The sequence below is a fragment of the Pongo abelii genome, chromosome X (genome assembly GCF_028885655.2).
Source record: "Pongo abelii isolate AG06213 chromosome X, NHGRI_mPonAbe1-v2.0_pri, whole genome shotgun sequence".
Taxonomy (NCBI): Eukaryota; Metazoa; Chordata; class Mammalia; order Primates; family Hominidae; genus Pongo; species Pongo abelii.
The window spans coordinates 14,897,541-14,920,277 of NC_072008.2; the positions used below are offsets into that span (position 1 = coordinate 14,897,541).

The 22,737-nt window shown below is 36.0% G+C and overlaps 2 protein-coding genes across 2 annotated transcripts in view; both read right to left on the minus strand.

The window, feature by feature from the left end:
- The window catches only part of FANCB (FA complementation group B), a 183,068-nt gene that overhangs the window by 142,354 nt on the left and 17,977 nt on the right, over positions 1–22,737 (minus strand). The window contains 5 exon segments of the mRNA XM_063721230.1: positions 11,038–11,359; positions 11,882–12,119; positions 12,235–12,665; positions 18,173–18,339; positions 20,716–20,844. Coding sequence (XP_063577300.1) covers positions 11,038–11,359; positions 11,882–12,119; positions 12,235–12,665; positions 18,173–18,339; positions 20,716–20,844 — 1,287 coding nt within the window.
- Positions 1,498–10,396, minus strand: LOC129052894 (nucleophosmin-like). The gene has a single exon (XM_054544350.2). It carries the CDS (start codon positions 2,686–2,688, stop codon positions 1,840–1,842), a length of 849 nt encoding a protein of 282 aa, XP_054400325.1. The 5' UTR covers positions 2,689–10,396; the 3' UTR covers positions 1,498–1,839.

Here is a 22,737-nt window from a genome sequence, read left to right on the forward strand (position 1 = left end):
ATGTGTGAATGAACGTGGGGCAGTAAGACATGAGGGAAGATTTTCCTTTGGAAAAGAAGGTTCCTCACTCTTCCATAAAGCTCTCTTCTGGATGGAGTGGTGTGCAGATGTGTATCCTGGAAGTGTTTCAGCCCTTCCATAACATGTGGGGGGCCAACTTTAGGAGGAAGCTGACAATCTCCTTAATATCCTGCTAAGCTGCTGAATCAAACTGACTCAAGCTTGAATGCTTTCCACTGGTTACAACAACCATTATATGTCTTTCATGTGTAAATTTGTTTTGAGTTGGGTTTTCTTTTAGTGTAAGTCTTAATGAATAAAGGATATTAGGCACTGTACAATCATCATCTTCCCATTGCTTCTGCATTCAGAGTAATTTCTCATTTAGGAATTAAAGAAAACATATCCTTCCTTCCACAAAGATTATTTACATAAGACATGAACAATAACCTAAATGGTAAAATGTAAAAAAAAGAAAAAGATTAAGTTCATGTATCTTTTCATTTTCCTTTCATCACCAAAGATGCTGGAACACAGATAATGCAGGGAAATACTTTTGTACAAAATTTCTATCAATGAAAGCACAACACCAGCAAAGACGGATTACCTTGTATTTATCCATTGAAAGAACACATTGGATGGTGAGGACTTTTTGGAATGACAACAAAGCTCTATTTGAATACTTGAATTTTCCCCAAAACAAAAGCCCTGACTTTGATGAGGGTTACTTATTACCTTGAGTCTCAAAGTGTGGCCCATGAACCAGCAGAATCTGCATCGACTGTGAGCTTGTTAGAAATGCAGTCTCAGGCCCCACTCTAGACTTACTGAATCACAAAGTAGAGTTCAACAAGATCTCCAGGTGATAGTATGCATGTTAAAGTTTGAGACGCACTAGCATATTACATTGTTAAGACAATGATGCTACTAAAAATGAAAAATCTGTGAAGCCCTGTGCCCTGAAATGGTCAAGCTGATTGTACAGCAGTGGCTCTTAACCCTGGCTGTATATTAGAATCACCTGGGGAGGCTGGGCGTGGTGGTTCACACCTGCAATCTCAGCTAAAGTCCCAAACTTTGGAAGGCCAAAGTGGGCACGTCGCTTGAGCCTAGGAGTTCCAGACCAGCCTGGGCAGCATGGTGAAATCCCGTCTCTTAAAAAAAATAAAAATAAAAACCACTATTTATATATGTACACACAAAAATTAGCTGGGTGTGGTGGTGCGCACCTGTGGTTCCAGCTACTCGGGGGTGCTGAGGTGGGAGGATCACTTGTGCCTGGGAGGTAGAGGCTGCAGTGAGCCGAGATTGTGCCAGTGCACTCCAGCCTGGGAAACAGAGTGAGACCCTGTCTCAAACAAAAACAAAAACAACAACAAAAAAATCACCTGGGGAGCTTTTAAACTGATGCCAAGGCTCAAGGCAAAACCCCCCTAAACCATATGGATCAAAATCTTTCTTTGAGGTGGGGCTTAAGATCAGAAAAACATTTTAAGAAGGCCTTGGGTGATTCTTTTTTTTTTCTTTATTAAAATACTGAGTTTTATTTCACATGTATATTTCTGTCTCCCCACCATTTCCATGTCTGACCACCGCTACTACTATGTCATATCATAACATTCCATACATACTTAAAACCAAGCAAAGGGTGGAGTTCCATCTTTAAAAACTAAACAGACATGTTGGACAACACATTCTTGGCAATGGAACCTGGACAACATTTATCAAACACGGAAGAGAAAGTTCTCACTCTGCATTATAAAAAGGACAGCCAGATATCAACTGTTATGGAAATGAAATAAGATGGAAAATTTTTAATAAATTGTTTAAACTATTTTCTTAAAGAGACTTCCTCCACTGCCAGAGATCTTGAATAGCCTCCTGGTCAGTCACCCAGAAGCAATTCTTCACATAACTGATGAACTTGGCTTCCACTTTGGGAAGAGAACCACCTTTTTCTATGCTTGCTTGCATTTTTGCTTTAACGTCTTCTACAGAACTAGGTCCCTTTGGTGTTTTAGGAGTTTTTTCCTGTTTTTTGGAGGATTCTTGTCCTTTTGATCTTGGTGTTGATGATGGTTTTGAGTCTTTTCCATTCTGATTTGACTTCTGTGCATTTTTGGCTGTAGTATCTTGTATAGATTTCTTCACTGGCGCTTTTTCTTCAGTTTCCTCATCAACAAAATCATCATCATCATCATCTTCATCAGCAGCAAGTTTTACTTTTTTCTGTGGAAACTTGCTACCACTTCCAGGGACCAACTGCTTTCCAGATATACTTAAGAGTTTCACATCCTCCTCCTCTTCATCTTCTGACTCTGCATCTTCCTCCACAGCTACTAAGTGCTGTCCACTAATATGCACCGGCCCTGAACCACACTTCAACCATAAGAGCGCTGGTGGTGTTATTTCAAAGCCCCCAAGGGAAAGCTTTGGCTGTACAGACATTTTCAAAGTTGCCAGTGTTACTTTAATTGGACTGCCTTTGTAATTCATTGCCTCTTCTTCAACAATGTGCAATTCATCCTTTGCACCAGTCCCTAAACTGACCGTTCTTAAAGATAACTGGTGCTCATTTTCATCATTATCCACCTTAAAGTGATCATCTTTATTGGCCTTTAGTTCACAACCGAAAAGATAGTTCTGGGGCCTCAGGGGGCTCATGTCCATGCCCATCGAATCTTCCATCAGGTGGCTACATGCACTTAGGTGGGAGAGAAGGTGGACAGAGATAAACGACCCCAGCTCAAGAGAACAGCCGCGCAGGACAGAATCACACCTGGGCGGGTGATTCTTATATACAACTGTGGCTGAGAATTATTAGTGTAGAGCAGCAGTTCTCAAACTTGAGTGTGTATCAGAATAACCTAGAGGGCTTGTTAAGATACAGATTACCATGCACAACTCTCAATTTCTGATTTAGCAGGTCTCAGGTAGGGCCCAAGAATTAGCATTTCTAATAAATTCTCAGAGGTTACTGATGCTGTTCCTCCAGGACCACACTTTGAGAACCACTGATGTAGAGCAAAAAAAGTGACTGAACTGGAAACTCAAAAGACTGCCCAGGGTCTCTCAAAGGCAAAACAATTCATTACCTCACACCCATTAGGATGGCCACTATCAAAAGAACAGAAAATAACAAGTGTTAGGAAGGATGCAGAGAAATTGGAATCCTTGTACACTGTTGGTGGGAATGTAAAATAGTGTGGTTATTATTAAAAATAGTACAGAGGTTTCTCAAAAAATTGAAAATAAAATTACCATATGATCTAGCAATCTCACTTCTGTGAATATATCCAAAAGAACTGAAAATAGGATCTCAAAGAATTATTTGCACACCCACGTTTATTGCAGTATTATTCACAACAGCGAAGAAGTGGAAGCAATCTAGATGTCTAACAGATGGACAGATAAACAAAATGTGATATATGTATACAATGGAATACTATGCAGCTTTAAACAGAAGGAAATAGTGTCACAAGCTATGACACGAATGAACCTCAAGGACATTATGCTAAGTAAAATAAGCCATGTACAAAAATATAAATACTCTATGATTCCACTCACATCAAGTATCTAAAGAAGTCAAAATCATAGAAAGTAGAAAGTGGTTGCCAAGAGCTGGTGGAAGAGAGAGAGGAAATTAATGCTCAATGGGTATAGAGTTTCAGTTTTGCAAGATGAAAAAGTTCTAGAGATCTGCTTTACAACAACATGAATATATTTAACACTATTGAACTGTATGCTTAAAAATTGTTAGGATGATAAATGTAATGTTTTTTCAACTACAACAAATAAATAGGCAAAATAATTGAGGTAATCAATTTTCAAAAGTTATTTGCTTTAATGTACATGCATATGTTATTTAAATTTTTACAATAAATCTTATTTCTAAAAAGCTTTAAATATAATTATTTTATGGTTCCCCAATAAAATAAACCAATTTTTCAACCAAGAAATACTTCAAAATCATGATTTAAATATTTTAGACCCCTTTTTGCTATTCAAAGTGCTTTGGTTTGAACTTTTTTCTTTGTGTAGACATTTTTCTCTGAGATTCTCTCTGAATGATGAGGTAAAACACCATTATATTAAAATACAACTTTAATCTTACAACCGCCCCCAACGTGAAATCCTTAGCTTTTGTCAGAACCCCAAAGAGTCCTCTTATCCAAAATTAAGAACTCCTGCTCTCAGAGGGTATCCCTACTGGGTATAGTGCCCTATAAGGGTGTTCCCATGGAACTTCAGTAAAACTTTGTATTAATTACCTCAATGTCACCTACAACTCTCTGCCACTGTCTCTTCCATTAAGAGCAAGCTTTCTGAAAACAAAGAAGAGTCCTAAATTTATCTGGCACCTAGATGTGCATGAGAATGTGTTCAATGAAACCTCTATAGACACATGATTGAATAAAAGATCTCTATATTCCCTTCTACTTTGTACACTATTGATAATTTGCAAGAGATGAAATGTTTTCTATAGGCATATCATTTGGAATGATTAGATCAGGCAAAGGGTACAAATAGAAAACAGAATTCTACCTCCTTTTCTTCTCAAGTGCTGTAGTACTCATAGAGAATAAAGATGTAAGTTTTCCTGGCTAGACACCTTGCACCTTTCCCTGGAATCCCAAGCCCTCAACCGCAGTGATCACCAGCCACTGACAAACACTTCAGAGATTCTCAGGGCCTAGACATGCCTCAAAGAGAAACTACATAAAGGGCTATTTAGAGAACTGACACTTTCATTTTAAAAGTCCCCAAAACATGAACCAGCAATGGTAATGCAATAATTCTGGAGACTGGTGGTTCTAACAAAGACAACTGAGAGGAAATAGGGAACAGACACACAGGTATTTAGACATAATTGGAGGGAAGTAGTCAAGAGATAAAACTCAGCTGGGGCCATCAACCAACTCTAATAACTTGCTCATTACAGGATTTAGGATGATGTGGCCCACATTCTCCCTGACAATTCAATTACATTAACAGATTTATACTTTTATAGAATTGTGTATTACGTGCAACTTTCCCTTTTCAACAATAAATGCATTTTGGTAATATAAAACTGTCAAGACATTATAGTGTTTTATTACAAACTGACTTTATACACAGAATAGCATAGTGGTGAAAGAGCAAAGGTTCTGTAGCTGGACTGGATGATTAGAATCCTGGCTCTGTTCCTTACCAGCTATGTGACTTTGGATATATTATTTAACCTGTCTCAGTTTCTTTATCGATAAACAGAGTTAGTTAATAGTATACATCTTATAACATCATTGCCTAATATAACTGTCTGTGATTTTGGAAATGTTCTCTGCAGTGATCAAATGGTGGCCACTAGCCTTATGTGACTACCGAACAGCTTAAATGTGACTAGGATCAACTAAGGAACTAAATGTATAACCTTATTCTATTTTAATTGATTTAAACATAAATAGTCCTATATGACTCATAGCTACTATCCTGGGAAGCACAGTTTTATAGGGTTGTAAGGATCACATGGGCTACACATTCAGATCAGTGTCTGGCACACAATAATCAATAAATATTCACTATTGATATTATCCACCATGCCATAGAAAATTGGTATGCAAGTGTGGGCTATAATTTTCTTTAACACTTTTCCTAAATCTTGTGGATAATTCTTTTTCCTACTATTTATATTTACTGGCTAATTCCCCTTCCGGCTGGCACTGGCTTCAGGAAACACCTGACTAGCCTGCACACCAAGCCCTACCCACCATTCCTGGGCATAACGCATGCGCTGCATGCTGAGTTTTTCTTAAGATTTTGCAGACTATTAAGAACACATTTGGTCCTGGTCTCCTTCAGATTCTACCACCACCATCACCCCCGACCCCCATCACACCCCCAATGTTTTTACTACTTTTACCAGAATCTTTCAAGTATTAAAGCATATTGATTTCCTATTGGGATAATTTGTAAGATGATTTGATTATTGTACTTGACATAACCAAATTACTCAGTTATTCTAAATCTTAAAACATCTCATCAGGCTCACAAAAAAACCTATGAAAATTATCATCACTTTGTTTTTTAATGAGGTTAGAATGAAGTTAGAAAGGTTGTCTTTTGATTCCTAGTATATACTAAAAGGCAACCACTCATGTTTTAGTACATATGTTATCATTGAAAAGGTTATAAGCTCTAATTAATAATAATGTGCATCTCTTTTTATATAGCAATACTATTGTATTTCCTAAACAGTCCCATGACATTAAATCAGTTGTTTCTAGCAGAAAGAGTCCTAGAACAATACAAATTGATAAAGATTTCCTTCTCTTCCTACTGGAGAGGATACAGCTGAGAATATGAGAATGGCTGTCAGGAGAAATGAGAACTGAGGCTGGGCACAGTGGCTCATGCCTGTAATCCCGGCACTTTGGGAGGAGGTCGAGGAGGGCAGATCACCTGAGGTCAGGAGTTCAAGATGAGCCTGGCCAACATGGTGAAATCCCATCTCTACTAAAAATACAAAACTTAGGCGGCCATGGTGACATGCACCTGTAGTCCCAGCTACTTGGGAAGCTAAGGCAGGAGAATCACTTGAACCCAGAAAGCAGAGGCTGCAGTGAGCTGAGATCACGCCACTGCACTCTAGCCTGGGCGACAGAGTAAGACCCTGTCTCAAAAACAAAAACAATAACAACAACAAAAACGGAAAGAAAGAAAGAAATGAGAACTGAAAGTCTGAATTCAGATATCTAAGAAACACACTAGACAGATATGGCCCTTAAATTTTAATTTTATATTCTAAAATATGAAATACTGAGAAACAAGTTAAATAATCTGACATATCCCTCTACCCAATGAGGAAGGCATAATAAATCAACTGGCCTCATGTAATACCAGAGAGAAGCTAAGGAATAAAGAAAATAAGATACAAAAAATAATTAAAGCATCTATTTTCAGGTATATACTACTATCAAGTGTATAATAAATTGAATTATAAACTCAAAAAGGAAAAAAAGCAAGCCACTGCCCAGAAATAAAAGGGGCATATGGGGGTGGTGAGTGGATGGTTCTTTACTACTCTTTTAAAGGTAAAAGCATCCTGTTTTGTAATAAACTGTTTCTATCCTGGGATTCCCCTTGCTTTATTCTCTGGCATTCTTTTTCCCATTTTTAACAGTTAGAAACAATTTTAACTACAAGCAATGGAAACCTTGAGTTCTGTTACAAGGGAATTTTTTTTTTTTTTTTTTTTTTTTTGAGATAGAGTCTCACTCTGTCGCCCAGGCTGGAGTGCAGTGCAGTGGCGCGATCTCGGCTCACTGCAACTGCCGCCTCCAGGGTTCAAGCGATTCTCCTGCCTTAGCCTCCCAAGTAGCTGGGACTACAGGCATGTGCCACCACACCTGGCTAATTTTTAATTTTTAGTACAGACAAGGTTTCACCATGTTGGCCAGGCTGGTCTCGAACTCCTGACCTCAGGAGATCTGCCCACCTCGGCCTCCCCCAAAGTGCTGGGATTACAGGCGTAAGCCACTGCTCCCAGCCAAGGAATTTTTTTTTTAGTAATTGGCAGTCCAGGAAAAGGGTGAGATTTAGATTTGATTCTGAGGTACAACAATAAAAAAATTTGCATTCTACTGTGTCAATTTTATTCTAAGGCTTGATTGCCTTGTGATTATAAGGTAACAACTTTTTAAATAAGGGCCACCTACTTCCAGCCTGACATATTCTTTTCCTCACCAAAGAACCAAGCCCTTCCCCTCAGTCTGATTAGACCCAATTTAGGTCTTGTGTCCACCCCAGACCAATAACAGCTGCCAGGGAAATGTCTTGCACTAACTGGCTTAGATTAGTCAGGACTAACCTCTGGAACCAGGGATGAGATTCACCTCCCCAATCACACGAACTATGGGAAAGGAAGTTCCCTGAACAAAACGAGAGTTTCAGTAAGAAAAAAAGAGTGAAATAGATGTGGAAAAGGTAATCAATAGACTGCACTTCTCTCTCACTCCTGACTGACCTGCTATCTAATGTTAAATATTTTGACCGATTACTAATAGCATGCTTTACTGACCATAGCACTGCTTGTACATTTAGTGGTAAGTGGCTGCTGCTGTGGGGAAATGAATAATTAAAGTTAAGGATGCTAAAAAAACTTTCTAGCTGAACCTAGGGCCATTATGAGCCAGAGTTATGCACACAGGTACTGTTGTCCAGCATAGTTGCTCACAGGTGTAGCAAAGCAAAAAATCTGAATAGTCAAAGCATAGTAGGTGTCTGATTTACTGCCCTTACTAAAGTTCAGGACCTGAATAGTATGACACCCTACTGAATAAAAAGGCAAGGCAGGATCATTGAAATAAGGCCCTAGAAAGTGACCAGACCATTAGCATTGCAAGGATATTCATCATAGTAGGATCTTACAGGACAGGGCTATCTTGTTGAGGCAGTAAAGCAATGCAAGTAACCAATATAGAAAGTCCAAAAATGGAAAACAACAAACCCTTGAAGAATTAAGAATAGTGTTTATGTATCAGCATTCTTTCCATTGCACCACACTGTCTTTAGCAGAAGCCTAAAATTCTTCAGATGGGTTACACATGAAAGATCTTTCACTCTCAAATTCTTAGAATGGAAAGTAACATCTTTGTAATTTAGAAGACAAGGAAGAAAATGGAATCCTCTCAATTTCTGATATTGTCCAAGTTTTAGGCAAAAAGGAAAAAGAAAGAAAGGAAAAAGAAAGCAAAGTTTTACACAGCTTTCTAGCCAAGAGAGTTGAAGTTTTTGTTTCTACTGGTGAGAGCAGGTAGAGATGTATGTTAATAACACCTTTTCCTTTCTAACACTAGAAACAATTGAGTAGTCAATTCTACATGGTATAAAGAGATGCTCTGAGGACAATAAGAGAGTCACTTGTGTACTATTAGAATTCTTGAAGGGTCTACAGATTTTGAAATAATTTGCAACAAGAGTACAGGATCAAGGTGTTTTCATGCATCTCCTTAGCTACATTCCAAAACAAAATTCATTTTCAATTTGGCAGAGTGGATTTGGGAGGACTGTGTTTTTGAGGGGAGTCTCAGAGTTGTGACCAGGGCAGTGGTCAATAACATATGCTTGTAGATGCAAAGACACAACTGAATCATGAAAGTGGCAAGAGTGTCATTTCTTCAACTTTGGCTTTTCTAGTTTGTAGTAAGTTTAAAAAAAATACTGGAGTACAAAATTCACTTTTAAGTTATTTGGCATATCTGTATCTTTTGGTTGCATTGATAATTTAAAAATAAGCAATATGCTATTTTCAGTATCTTAACTTCCCTACACATAAACTATTACAATTAAATCCTGTTTAGTTTTTTTTTTTTTTCCTAAGCAACTCTACTAAGATGACTGTTTAGTTTTTTCGCCATCTCTACTTTACAATTTACTTCCTATATTTTATATTTGGTTGTTCTTTCAGAACATGTCATGGGCAGTTTCAACAGACAGCACATGACACATATTCTTTCCAGATTTCTACAATTAATCCTGAATTTATTCCATTTCCATTTGCAGAAAGTCTGAAATATTTTCCATTGACATTTCATAGGGATAGAGCTGTAGAGTTCTACCTCAATTTGCAATGGATTACTAGGAAAGGAGGTCCCTTATTATATGGACCGTCATAAAAACCAAGACAAGAAACTAATAACCTATATTCTCTAAAACCATGTGCATCACAAGATCATTAGGTATAAGCATTTCTAAGGCATGAGAGAATTAGCACTTCACAGCCACAAGCAGGAGATGCCACATTCTATAATCATCTTTGTTTCTTTCAACTGAGATGGAAACTTGCATCTCACTTAAGGATTTTAGAGCAAAAAGGATCAGGAACATTTATTTTGGCCCATATCCTTTTGCGTCTTTTTCTTTCTCCTGACGTTCTCTTGTTAATCCAGCATTCTTATTTTTCAAAGAAAAGACTAGCTTGAATTTTTATCCCTTTGAAATGTATCTCACTGGACCCCTTATAAATCACTTCTTAACTGAAGTGAACTTTCATTTATTTTTAAATTTCTCAGTCCCTAGGGAGTGCCATATTCTTTATGTTACTTTAGTTAGAATTTTATATTTTAATTTTGCCTAGAGTTGGAATTTCAGATAGCTTAAAAGCGTTTTCATTTTTTTTTTTTTTAAACAGTGGCCTGTAAGGTATATTTAGCCTTTTGAAAGAGAGATGCTTTTCTGAAAAATGCCTTACAATTTTCACATTGTTATAGACTTACATAATTTCAGGGCAGCTTTGTAACAACATTCAAATTGACAAGGGTTTCAAAAACTTTCATTTTAATGGTCTCGCCCAGACAATCTGCCATTTAAATTTCTGTAGGAGAAATACTGATATTTACAGAAACTTGTGGATCCCGACAACCTTGCTTAATTTATCTATTTGAAGTTGATTTTTACATGCTAGGTTTTACTAAGCAGAAAGCAAGAAAAAAATGAAGTTTTTAAAAGATTTAGACCAAAATACTATTATGCCATTTCGGTCTTCACTTAAGTAACTCTAAGACAGGATTTCTCAACTTCTGCATTACTGACATTTTGGGCTGGATAATTCTTTGTTGTAGGGGGCTGTCTTGTGCATAATAGGACGTTTAGCAGCATCTCTGGTCTCCTCTATCCAGTAGATGCCCATAGAACCCCTGCCTCACCCCTTCCTGACCCCACAACTTCTGACAACCAAAAAAAATATCTCCAGACATAGCCAAATGCCCCTTAGGGGTAGAGGAGAGGGAGATAAAAAGGCCCTAGTTGAGAACCACTGCTGTTTATTTTGTGCATCATCAAAACTAAAGTTTCTACTACAGTAAGCCTCGGTGTTTATTTTTACAAAGGAGGCATATAGCAAGTAGAACCAAAATCTTTTATGGTGGTGAAAACATATTTCAAAATATGATCAAATTGAAATTATAATTATAAATTACTCAGTTTCTGTGCAGCAAAGTCTGATTTCAACTGAACCTCAGCTACTTTCAAAGTTATTTCTCTGTAAAGGGCACCACTCACTTTTAGGTTCGTTTGCAACATTTTCTTCTTTTCTCTCTGAAGTTCTTTTCTGTAAGGATGGATATTTTCCCTTCTGTCTGATAAAGCAGCCGCGACGACACTACTCTTTCCTTTGCTCACTTCACACCTCAGCATAAAATTGCTTTCATGTTTAGCTATGGCAGAAGAAAGAGAACTAAGGGTGACTAGTTCCTTCTCCAAAGTAAATGCCACATTATCAATTAGGAAATTCTCACTTCCTGATTTTAGATTTTTGAGGAAACAGTTTATAGGGAGAATTCTGATGAGATTATGAAGGCACTGGAACATAACTGTTTGATTCCTAAAATAAAAAAACAAACAAAATATTACAAAAATTAGGACAGCACAAAGCAGTCATGTACAACATACTGCAGTAATCAATTAATATTCATTTATAAACACCATAATGATAAACAGAACCAATTATGTACATAAGCATTGATAAAATTCAGACTATAGCAATCAAATATACATAATCCCATATCGAGTCAGTTAATATTAATCAGATTGTTTCCAATTAAAATTTTTTTTGCTGAGTAATAAGGTCAATATAATATCTTTTAAAATTTTACTGTGGAGGAGAAGTAACGGGAAATCTCAAAATAATTACTAGGCACTAAAAAAAGCCAAAAACAAATACAAAATTAAAACAGAGATCTTCAGTTTCTAAATGAAGCCAATGCGTCCATTCATACTAGGCCATGGCTCTGTATTATTGCCATGGCAATAATACAAAACCCATGCGGATTGCTGTTGAACCACACATTGATCACACTCATACACACTAACTTCTCTGGACTGATTACAATTTAATATGCATTACCTGGAATAGATTATTAAAATCCCTTCAAATGGTGTTCTCTGTTTCCAAGTGAAGAGTGTCCCATAGAAACTTCCCGGCCTTTCACAAAAGTACACTTCTGGAAATTCTTTGATTATTTCACATTTCATATGTTCTAAGAGCCACACCTTCATTGAATTCAGGGCATAGCCGGGTGATGTGATTTGAAAACAAGATTTGTGGAATGCTGCAAGAAGTGCAAAAAGATCTTCCATGTGCTCTACAAAAAAAGTCACAAGCTCTATCATTAAACTCTGCCCATTATCAGATAAACAGAATTCTTAAAATTTTCTAATTCAATTAAATATATAATCTAAAAGTGCCAACAAAATTACCTATAGGTTTCTTCCTTGGAAATGTCAGTAGGTACTTCCCAGTGGAAAGATCTTCTAGACTTAAAAAAACTCTGCCACACACAACATAACGATCTTTAGGACAGTTACCACTTTCTCTCTCCATAATTTGTAGCAGTACAGTGCAACAAAATTTACTGAATGCTAAAAGTGGTGAAAGAGATGTTACAGCAGTAATTATCTGTACACACTCTTTCTTAGATGGGTGTTCACAAACAAAGCTTTCCTCTTTCTTGCTATCAGGGGTCAACTTGACCCTTTTTGCTTCCAATCCTATTTCACATGGCATCAAGTATGGTGCTGGGAAAGGATTTGTACTCAACTTAATCACTCTATTTTGACACTTAAGAAGCCGAAATCTGGAGTCATGGGCTTGATCCATTAACAATGATAAAGTCACATCATTCAGGGACCTGTAAAAAACCCAGACTTTGGTTTAATCTAAAAGCTCATTCTTTAAAATCAAATTGATGATTAAATGTCATACAAACAACAGTAAAAAATGTTTATTCTTTCCTTTCCTAGAAAACATCATTTCAAATGTAAAATATATCAAAAAGTTAAGAGTAAAACCCAAACACATTTTTAAAGGTCCTGTGATAGCACTTCTAAAAAGGCAAGCAAAAACACTGTAACTATGCTAGGTTTTAGGAAAGTAAAATTTTTAAGATAGAGGAATGGTATTAGGAATGATAGTAAGAGAAATTAAAGTAAGACAAAAATTTTTTTAAGATAAAGGAATGGCAAAATAATGCCTGGATTTTATCTCTTAGGTTGGTCTTTTTTTTCTCCTCTTTTTAAACAAGAAAAAACCTACTCATTATTTTTTAAGAGTTTATTTTGGTAATACGTTAGAATGCAAACAGCTCTAGACTAAAAATTGTATTTTTTGTTCCTCTAAATGACTTGAATAAAATCTGCTTTTTCAGTCAGAATATTGTTCATCCCTCGGCAATTTTCTGTCTTGTCTTTTTTTTCATATGCTAAATAGAATTACTTAAAAATGTTTTTATATATAGAACATTTGAAACATACAAGGAGAATAGTGTGGTGAACCTTTCTGCCCATCACTCTGCTCCAGTAATTATCAACTCATTGCTAATCTTGTTTCATCTATACCTCCATGCACTCCTCACCCCCATCCCCCAGATTATTTTGAAGCACTCAAAGGCATTATATTATTTCATCTGTAACTATTCCAGTGTATGTATCTAAAAAATAAGAACTTTTATAATTACCCCCCAAAAATTTCCATATCTACATTTATAATAATTTACAAATATATACAGGCTTATTGTAGTACATTCTAGCATTGTCAAAGTTTATCAAGTAAAACAGGTAAGAATGGTGACATGACCAAAGAAAGAACTTTAATGTAGAAATTTAGTACTGAAAATTCCTTTAATACAGGAATTTGACCATATGTCTAATGAGTTACACTAAAGATTTAAAAAGAACTCAAAAATCTTAATTTGCACTAATTGAACTATTGTTTTGTTGGGAATGCTGTTTTATGAACACTACATATATACTGTAGAGTAATTACGTAGTAGGTGCAACAGAGAATTGGGATTATCAACAGGGGAGAAAGAAGATACAGAAAGAAGAAGATACATCATGATGATAAGTAAAAACCTTGAAGTTTTTACATCATGGTGATAAGTAAAAACCTCAAGTCCTTAATCTGAATTGGAAGTATCAGCATGGACTTACAGTATATTTTATCTCTAAATAAACCAAAACCACAACAGACCACACTAACAAAACACATATTTCCTACCTCTGCTTACTAAAAAGGCCCAGACACAACAACCCACTGAGGATAAATAAGCACCTCTTGCACTCAAATTCTGATTTCTAAATCACAAACTATACTTGAGGGTCTAACTAAATAATTGATGAGAAGAGGTTTCTCTTTACAGAAGTATTCCAGCTAATAAATAAAGAAGCAGTAATAGAATTAGAATACCACCATGTTGTAAAATCTAATGAAACAATGGAACTAAGCAATGAGCATCAATAGCTGCTAATATCACAAAATGAAACTGATTGATCACACTTTACATACCTCCCAATGGAAGAAAGCAATACTATTAAGTATTCTGTTAACAAAAATTCAGGCATTATTCTGACCCAGTCTCTAGATCTAACCATCAATTTAGAGGAAATACAGGAGACAGAGAAACATGTTAAGCAATATTACAGGAAGTAATCAGCAAAATCCAGTCTACAGAACTTCACAGGGCAAACTGCCTGGCTTCTATAAAATACACTTTGCATGAAAAAAAAGACAGAAAAAGGATACCTACAGATTACAAAGGACTTAGAGATAACAGTCAAGTCCAATTTATAGTCCTTATCTGGCTCACGATTTGAAAAAATATTTTTAAATTCAGAAATGGGAAATTTGACCATTTACTGGGGGAATTACTGATAATTTTTGGGGGGTAATTATATAAGTTCTTATTTTTTAGATACATACACTGGAATAGTTACAGATGAAATAATATAATGCCTTTGAGTGCTTCAAAATAATCTGGGGGATGGGGGTGAGGAGTGCATGGAGGTATAGATGAAACAAGATTAGCAATGAGTTGATAATTACTGGAGCAGAGTGATGGGCAGAAAGGTTCACCACACTATTCTCCTTGTATGTTTCAAATGTTCTATATATAAAAACATTTTTAAGTAATTCTATTTAGCATATGAAAAAAAAGACAAGACAGAAAATAGAGAATAAAAAATTACCAGGCAGATCTAAAAAAGAAAGAATAAAACTTACGATAATACAAATAATAACAAAACTTAGAAACTCAATGACTGGATTAAATAGCTGAATAGAAAGAACTGAAGATAAAATTAGTGAAAAGAATATAGATCAGAAGAAATTATCCAGGTGAATAGAAAATACGAAAGAGATGTTGAGACATAGAGTATGGAATGAGAAGGTCTACCAGAGTACTAACTGAAGTTCCAGAAGGAGACAGATACTAGAGAAAGTTAGGAAGCATCAGTATTTTGAGAATTAAGAACTAAGAATTTTTTGAATTGCCAGAAGAAACAAAAGAGTTTGAGGAAGCTCAACAATCTAAAGGAAGAAAAAAAAAAAAAAAAAGAAATCTGCACTTAATCATGTCATTGTCAAATATTTAGAAAAAGAATAACAGAATACATCCAAATAAAGTAAAAGGAAATAATAAGGGATCAGAAATGAACAGGGAATACACAATTGAAGATCAACAAAAAATTTAATTATTTGAAAAGATCTAATAAAATGGATGAAACTCTGGCAAGATCAAGGAAAAAGAAGACACAAATAAGATTTGGAATAAAAAGACACTGACAAACACTAACAACACAGTGATAAATATCTAAAGAGGATCTTAGGAACAACTTATGCTAATAAGTGTAATAATTAATAGAAAAATATAAGCAAAATGTATTCAAGAATAAATAAAAATGTGAATAATCCTGTAACTATTAAAGAAATTGAATCAGTAGTTAAAAGTCACCTCACAAAGAAAATGCCAGATTTCTACTGCATTCCAGGTGACTACAACCAAATATCAAAGAGTAGGTAATTGTAGGGAGACCCCCTGAAACTACTGCTACGGAATAAAAGATGAAATGCTCCTGATTATAGTAAATACAAAATTGCATGCAGGATTGCGTAAAGACAATGCCAGGTTGGACTGCCAGAACGAGCCAACAGCGCGTGATGTGCTTCCCCCTGCAGAGAGCCTATGAATGGACGTGCAGTCAGGGAGGTTTCACATCACCAAGATTCCTATCCCAGAAAAGCAGATGTTCATAGCTCTGGGAATGGAATGCGACCCTTGTGGAGAGCCTATAAACGGACGCACAGGGGGCGCCTGTCCATATGGATAAGATAGGGCTATAAACGCCCTCATCTTGCCATGGCTCTTCTAGGCCTCTTTAGGGTTAAGGCATACTCCCTTCTGAGAATTTCTGGTCTAACCGGTTGTCTAGCTTCACGTCCTGTTTCCATGGATTGTTTGTAACCAGCTTTTGTTGCAATTGTTACTGCTGATTAATATCTTGCTAATCATAGGTTATGGAAAGATTGTGTTTCTGTTTTAAGGCTCTGTTAGAAATTACTGATGCACACACTATATTGTAAATTCTTATCTCTATATACTGTACTTCTACATACAAATGTTATGTTAAAGAATTACTTCATCCCCACATGACCATCTCACCTCATAATCAAACGACCCTAAATCCCTCACTAACCTACCCCCACCCTCACTAACCTTAATTATAAATGCTGGTATATCCAGTGCATTGTTGGCAGAAGGCAGTGACCCCCCGGACCCAGCTTTCACTATCTTGTGTGTGTCTATTATTTCTCAACCTGCCAATCCGCCTAGGAACAAAGAGAGAGCCCCGTTGCATTGCGGGCTGCTGGCCAGATCCCGCAATAGGTAATTCCAAATTTACACAAACTGCTCCAGAGAACAGCAAAAAAGGAAATATTCCTCAATTCATTTATAAACTAGTATAGCCTTGATACTAAAATCAGGCAAGTATCATTCAAGAAAATTTCAAGCCAATTTCACTCATGAATTTCGATGCAAATATTCTTGACCAAAGGTTAGCAAACCAAATCCAGTGACAAACTGTTTATCACAAGAATGCAAGACTGATTTTATAATACAAAATTGATTAATATAGAGTAGCACATTAAAGAAGAGAGAAGAAAAACCCAGATGATCAACCAGCCCAAAACAGCTTAGAAATTCACTGAAACAAAACAATAAATCCATATCTCAAACCCACTAGATAAGTAGTCTGGCTCCCTTACTGTGTTAAGCTGCTCAAATATACTGCCATCACCTATTACAAGGCACTACCTGGTTTCTCTGCGTACCTGTGGTTCAAATTCAATGTAGTTACTGTAATGCCTGTATTTAGCCTGTTTTGGCTAAAAAGCTCTTTGTTAGACTGCAGATATAGATGGCATGCACAATACTTCTCTATCCATGATTTCAACATCCCAAAAGAGAATATCGTCTGTTATCAGAGGGAGAGATATTTTGTTATTTAACTAAATTTTTACCTATTCACTTTGGTCAATAGTCTCTAAGTATCCCTAATACCTGTAAATATTTTGATTAGAAAGTTCTGTATGCTGTTTGATTATCTTCACCGTGAGACTATAGCATCTTAATTTCATAAACCTCATCCTCTTCATATTATTAACTCAATGCATTTGTGTAAAAGAGATACTTCTAGAGCTGTGCAGGTCAAGAGAGTAGCTACTAGATACATGTGGCTATTAAGCACTAGAAATGTGGCTAGTTGGAATTGTGATGTGTTATACATGTAAAATACACACCAAATTTTTAAAACTTTGTATGAAAAAATAAATGCAAAATATCTTATTAATAATTTTTATACTAATTACATGTTAAAATAATGTTTTGGATATATTGGGTTAAATAAAACATATCATTAAAATGGCCAGGCATGGTAGCTCATGCCTGTAGTCCCAGCATTTTGGGAGGCCAAGGTGGGTGGATCACTTGAGGTCAGGAGTTTGAGACCAACCTGGCCAACATGGCAAAACTCCGTCTCTACTAAAAATACAAAAACTAGCCGGGCATGATGGTGCGTGCCTGTAATCCCAGCTACTGGGGACGCTGAGGCATAAGAATTGCTTGATCCCAGGAGATGGAGGTTGCAGTGAGCCGAGATCATCCCACTGCGCTCCATCCTGGGCAACAGAGTGAGACTCTGTCTCAAAAAAACAGTAATAATAATTTCCCTTACTTCTATTTACATTTTTAAATATGGCCTCTAGAACATTTAAAATTGCACATGTGGCTTACATTAATTTCTATTGGACAGTACTGTTCTGGAGCATCAAGACAGTGTTATCATGTTGGAATTTACTTACAGCTTCAAAGAAGACGTAGTTTTCACTCCAACAACCAAGCTATCATCCATTACACGGTACCATATCTTCTCTACTAGCTGTTCTGAATCTTGAAAATTGTCTGATAACTTTTCATCTAAGATATGGACAGAATTTTCTTCTTCACCACAAAGAGGAACAAGACATTCCTTATAAAAAAAAAAAAGTTTAAATAACTGATTATAAAATATGTACCATGTGTAGCAAAACTAAAAAAAAAAAAAGATAAGCGTGCTTTTGGCTAGGGCTTATGGCCCAAACATTTAAAAACAAATAACATATCATATTATAGATTATACACAATTTACTAAAATGAAATGTATAGAATATATAAAATTCCCTATCTATTCAGATCAAGAAGCATGGCATGACTGGGGTATGGCAAGATGGGGTATCCAACAGAGAGCCAAAAGGGAGGTAAACCTGGAGTCCATTTTCAAAAAAAAAAAGTCTGATAATATATACCCCAGTTATACTGAAAATAATCCAGTCTGTATTTTATCAGTGACTTGCACTAAGCCTATAACTGTAAACTTCTGTATGAATAAAACTGATTAAACTACCTTTAGACTACTTACAGCTTATTGCTAAAATTTTATTCTTAAAGTCCAAGCCATACTCATTTCCACACACATGTGGATATATAACATTCGAAACAGTAGTAATAAGAATAATAGTAATGACAATAATAATATACAACATCTATCGAGTGTTTACTTTATGCCAGGCACTGTTCCAAATGCCATTTGTGTATCAATTCATTTAACCCACACAATAACCCTAGTACCCTAGGTCTGTGGTATTATCATCTACATTTTACAGATTAGAAAAATGAGGCACAGGGAAGTTATGTAACTTGCCCAGGGTCACACAGTTAGCAAGTAGCAGGGCTGGGATTTGAACTGAAGCCAACTGGTTCCAGAGCCCACGCTCTTCCTTAACTATTACCCTATACTGCCTCTCTATGTGGTAATTACTGAAGAAAGATAGGGGCATTCACTCAATAGGAGACTAAATATGTTCCCAGGAATCTGACACTTCTGCCAGTAGCTGTGAGTTCTGAAACAGGCTATTCATCTGAAACCTGGGGAAATTTTTACTACCTGCCAGGTTTGCTTTTAAAACTAACAATGTAAAGAGCCAAAAATGGGGCCTTGCACATAGTGGTTTCAATATATTAATTTCTAAACAAACCTTCCCCTTTCTAAAATTGGCAAAATCATTGAGGTGAGGAAAGGAAATGGTGAAACAATTTTAACAATGACTTTCATGAGGTTTCCCAGGAAATTAGAACAGTAATATAGAAATGCAACACAATGTTTTTTTGTTATGTTTTATTACATTAACAAGATCATATTTTGGACCCAAACCCTTACATGGCTAAGACTGAAATACAAACACAAAGCATAGCCCATGACAAGAATGGTCAATCCAGAAGGAAGTCAGAGCTAGGCACTACAGTGACTTGAGGGAATAAAATGCAATATTAGTTCAGCTCTTATTGATTTACTTAGTGTTGCTATGCTGTGCCTTTCTCTGTATGAAATTAATGTGCATAAATATTATTTTTATGAAGTTTCAGCAGTTTTTGCTAACTTCTTACATTAATGTACTGACATAAGTTACCACATAAGAGACCTGAGGAGGTTCTTTTTTTTTTTTTTTTTTTGAGACGGAGTTTCGCTCTTGTCACTCAGGCTAGAGTGCAATGGCGCAATCTCAGCTCACTGCAACCTCCGCCTCCCAGGTTCAAGTTATTCTACTACCTCAGCCTCCCAAGTAGCTGGGATTACAGGCACACGCCACCATGCCCAGCTAATTTTTCTATTTTTAGTAGAGACGGGGTCTCACCATGTTGGCCAGGATTATCTCAATCTCTTGACCTCGTGATCCACCCGTCTCAGCCTCCCAAAGTGCTGGAATTACAGGCGTGAGCCACCACGCCCAGCCCTGACGAGGATCTTATGATGATCAGCCACAAGGAGAAAGAGAGTAAAATTATAAAAAGCAGATAGAAGGACTAAAAAAACCCATAGCAGTGTAGGAACATTTGCTAGAGGAAAAAATAACCTTAGAAACAAACAATCCAACAGACTAAAAGAACAATCATTATACTAATAATAAAATTATGTCATCACCAATACAAAGTTAAATAATACTCAGCATATTCTATTTAAGAAGTCAGTAAATACATAATTCACTTATGAGTAATTTCTATCCAAACAATACAAATAAAAAAGTTTAACAGTTAAATCTGTAAACAAAAGGACTTGTTCCCCAAGGTTCCTGATAACTGAAATTTTAATATGCTACAGAATTACCTATAAATCGATAAAATATTGGCTCCTTAATCAAATATTTTTCAATGTCATAAAAGTCCACCATTATAACCTCTGCTACTTTTCTTCTTGATCCACTGAGCAGCATTTTCTAATATATTCTAATATTCCAATTTAAGTAACTTTTCAATAGCTTACAGATTTTCAATTCATAAAATGATAAAATGGTCACATGATTACTTTTACCTCCTCTGCACTTGATGTATTATCATCTTTTCCTTGAACCAGGTTTATTAAAGCTTTGTAAGATTTTGAAATAATTTTTTCCTTAAGCAAGAGATGCTGCCTTAATTCCCGAAAAGAAGAAAAACAAACCTGTAAAGTAGAAAGAAAAATAGTTGCAAGAAACATGATTTCAAATGAAACCAGACATACCAATAATTCAGGAAATACTTTCTCCAAATGTGCCTATCAATTCATTTTTCTATAGAAAATAAAATACTTCTCAGAGCAAAACTGTTTTGTTTATAGATTTTAAGTCTCTAAATTTAAAAAATGTATCTTCTTTCAAAGGAAAATATAGAAAATAACTGCAACATAGAGCTTATGTATCAAATTGAGAGAGTGGCAATATATTAGCATGTTTCACTAGTGAGTTATTAAGTAACTTCGAATCAATGTAAATAAAAATCAAGGCCTACAAATACACTCACCCCACACAAAATAACTTTTTCTTTTTGAAATAGTTTCTGCTTCAAAAACAAGGCATCCACATAAGCAAAGACATCATAATGAATAGAAAATATCACTTTTAATCACATACTGCTCGAAATTTTCTGTTCATGTAACCTTTATAGCAAAATTTTTAAATAAAATTAAAATTGTAATAGCCCCCAAACTATGTTTATTTTTGTGCTAATAAACTCAGTGCTAGAGTCCACTGAAAAATACTGAAAACTACTGAAAAAAATAACAATTTGGCTCTGAACTGGGCATACAGCAATCCATTCCTTTTATGATACCAGATAACTAGATTTCAGCACTAAGGATGAAACATTCACAGAATATATTTTGCTACTGAAAATTTAAAGAGTCATGTCATTGAACTGATAGAAGTTGTTTCATTTCAGGTGGATATCTGAGGCTGTTTAAGTATTCATCTGGCTTTTAATAAAACATATTTTTCTAGATTTAAACAACAAAATGCATCACTATTTGAGATTCTTTTCTTTTAAATTACATTTCAAAGCAAGTAAATTCTTTTTCTTTTAATCAACAAATAGAAACTGGAGAGTGAAGACTGAATTATTCCTATGTGTTACATTATTGCATAAGGTATGTAAAGTGTCTAGCTAATATTTTAAAACTTCTTATGTTGACCTAGTTCTGTGGGCTGCACATGATTCACACTCCATCACTCAGTAATTTGTGACAGGGGGAGGCAGATGTACCCATCAAAGGTATGTAGCCACAACTGAGCTACTGGAGGGGTGGGGAGTAGAAGAAAAAACTATGTGGGCAGATTGAAATGCACCCTCGAAAATTATCAGTGTTCACTCTTCCTTCCTCCTTAACATGGGCCTTACTCCAGGACAATATAGTGATTGAGTAGAGTAGTTAAATAATCTTGGCTGTGAAGTTTTGCTACAAAACTACAAAAATAAATTAGACACGTGGTAAGAAATTTAAACAATGTGAAAGTACACCTCACCTTCTCTTCCTAGATGCCCAATCCCATTTGCAAAACCAATAGACTGTGTACCTTCCCAGAACTTTTCCATGTGCATGTTAAGGAATGCTTTTTCCTTTGCACAAACAAAAACCCACCCAAAACCAAATACAGGAGCATATCGTACTGGACGACACTGAACCTTACTTTTTTGTTCTTTATTGTGATCTCTATCATACGTGCAGAAGAATGCACAGTACAAAATAACATTTTACAGACTAATAATGAAGCCGACACCCATGTAATTCCACCCAAATCAAAAAGTAGCATTCCAGGAGCTGCCCAGGGGCCCTCCACAATCATAATTGCCCTTTCTCCCCTGGAGTCAATATTACCCTGGCCTTTTAAGATAATTTCCTTGCCTTTCTTCAAATTTTACAACCTTTGTATGAATTCTTGAGGAGTATTTTAAGTTTTTTGTGTGTTTTGCTTCTGAACCTTTTATAAATGGAATCGTTCTGCATGTATCAGGCTTTAGAGTTGCCCATGTTGTCACTAGTAGCTGTAGTTCATTCCTTCCATTGCTTTACAGTATTCCA

Bases quoted from the DNA above. Each gene is read 5' to 3' on its own strand.
- LOC129052894 (XM_054544350.2), bottom strand. From the start codon at position 2,688: ATGGAAGATTCGATGGGCATGGACATGAGCCCCCTGAGGCCCCAGAAC.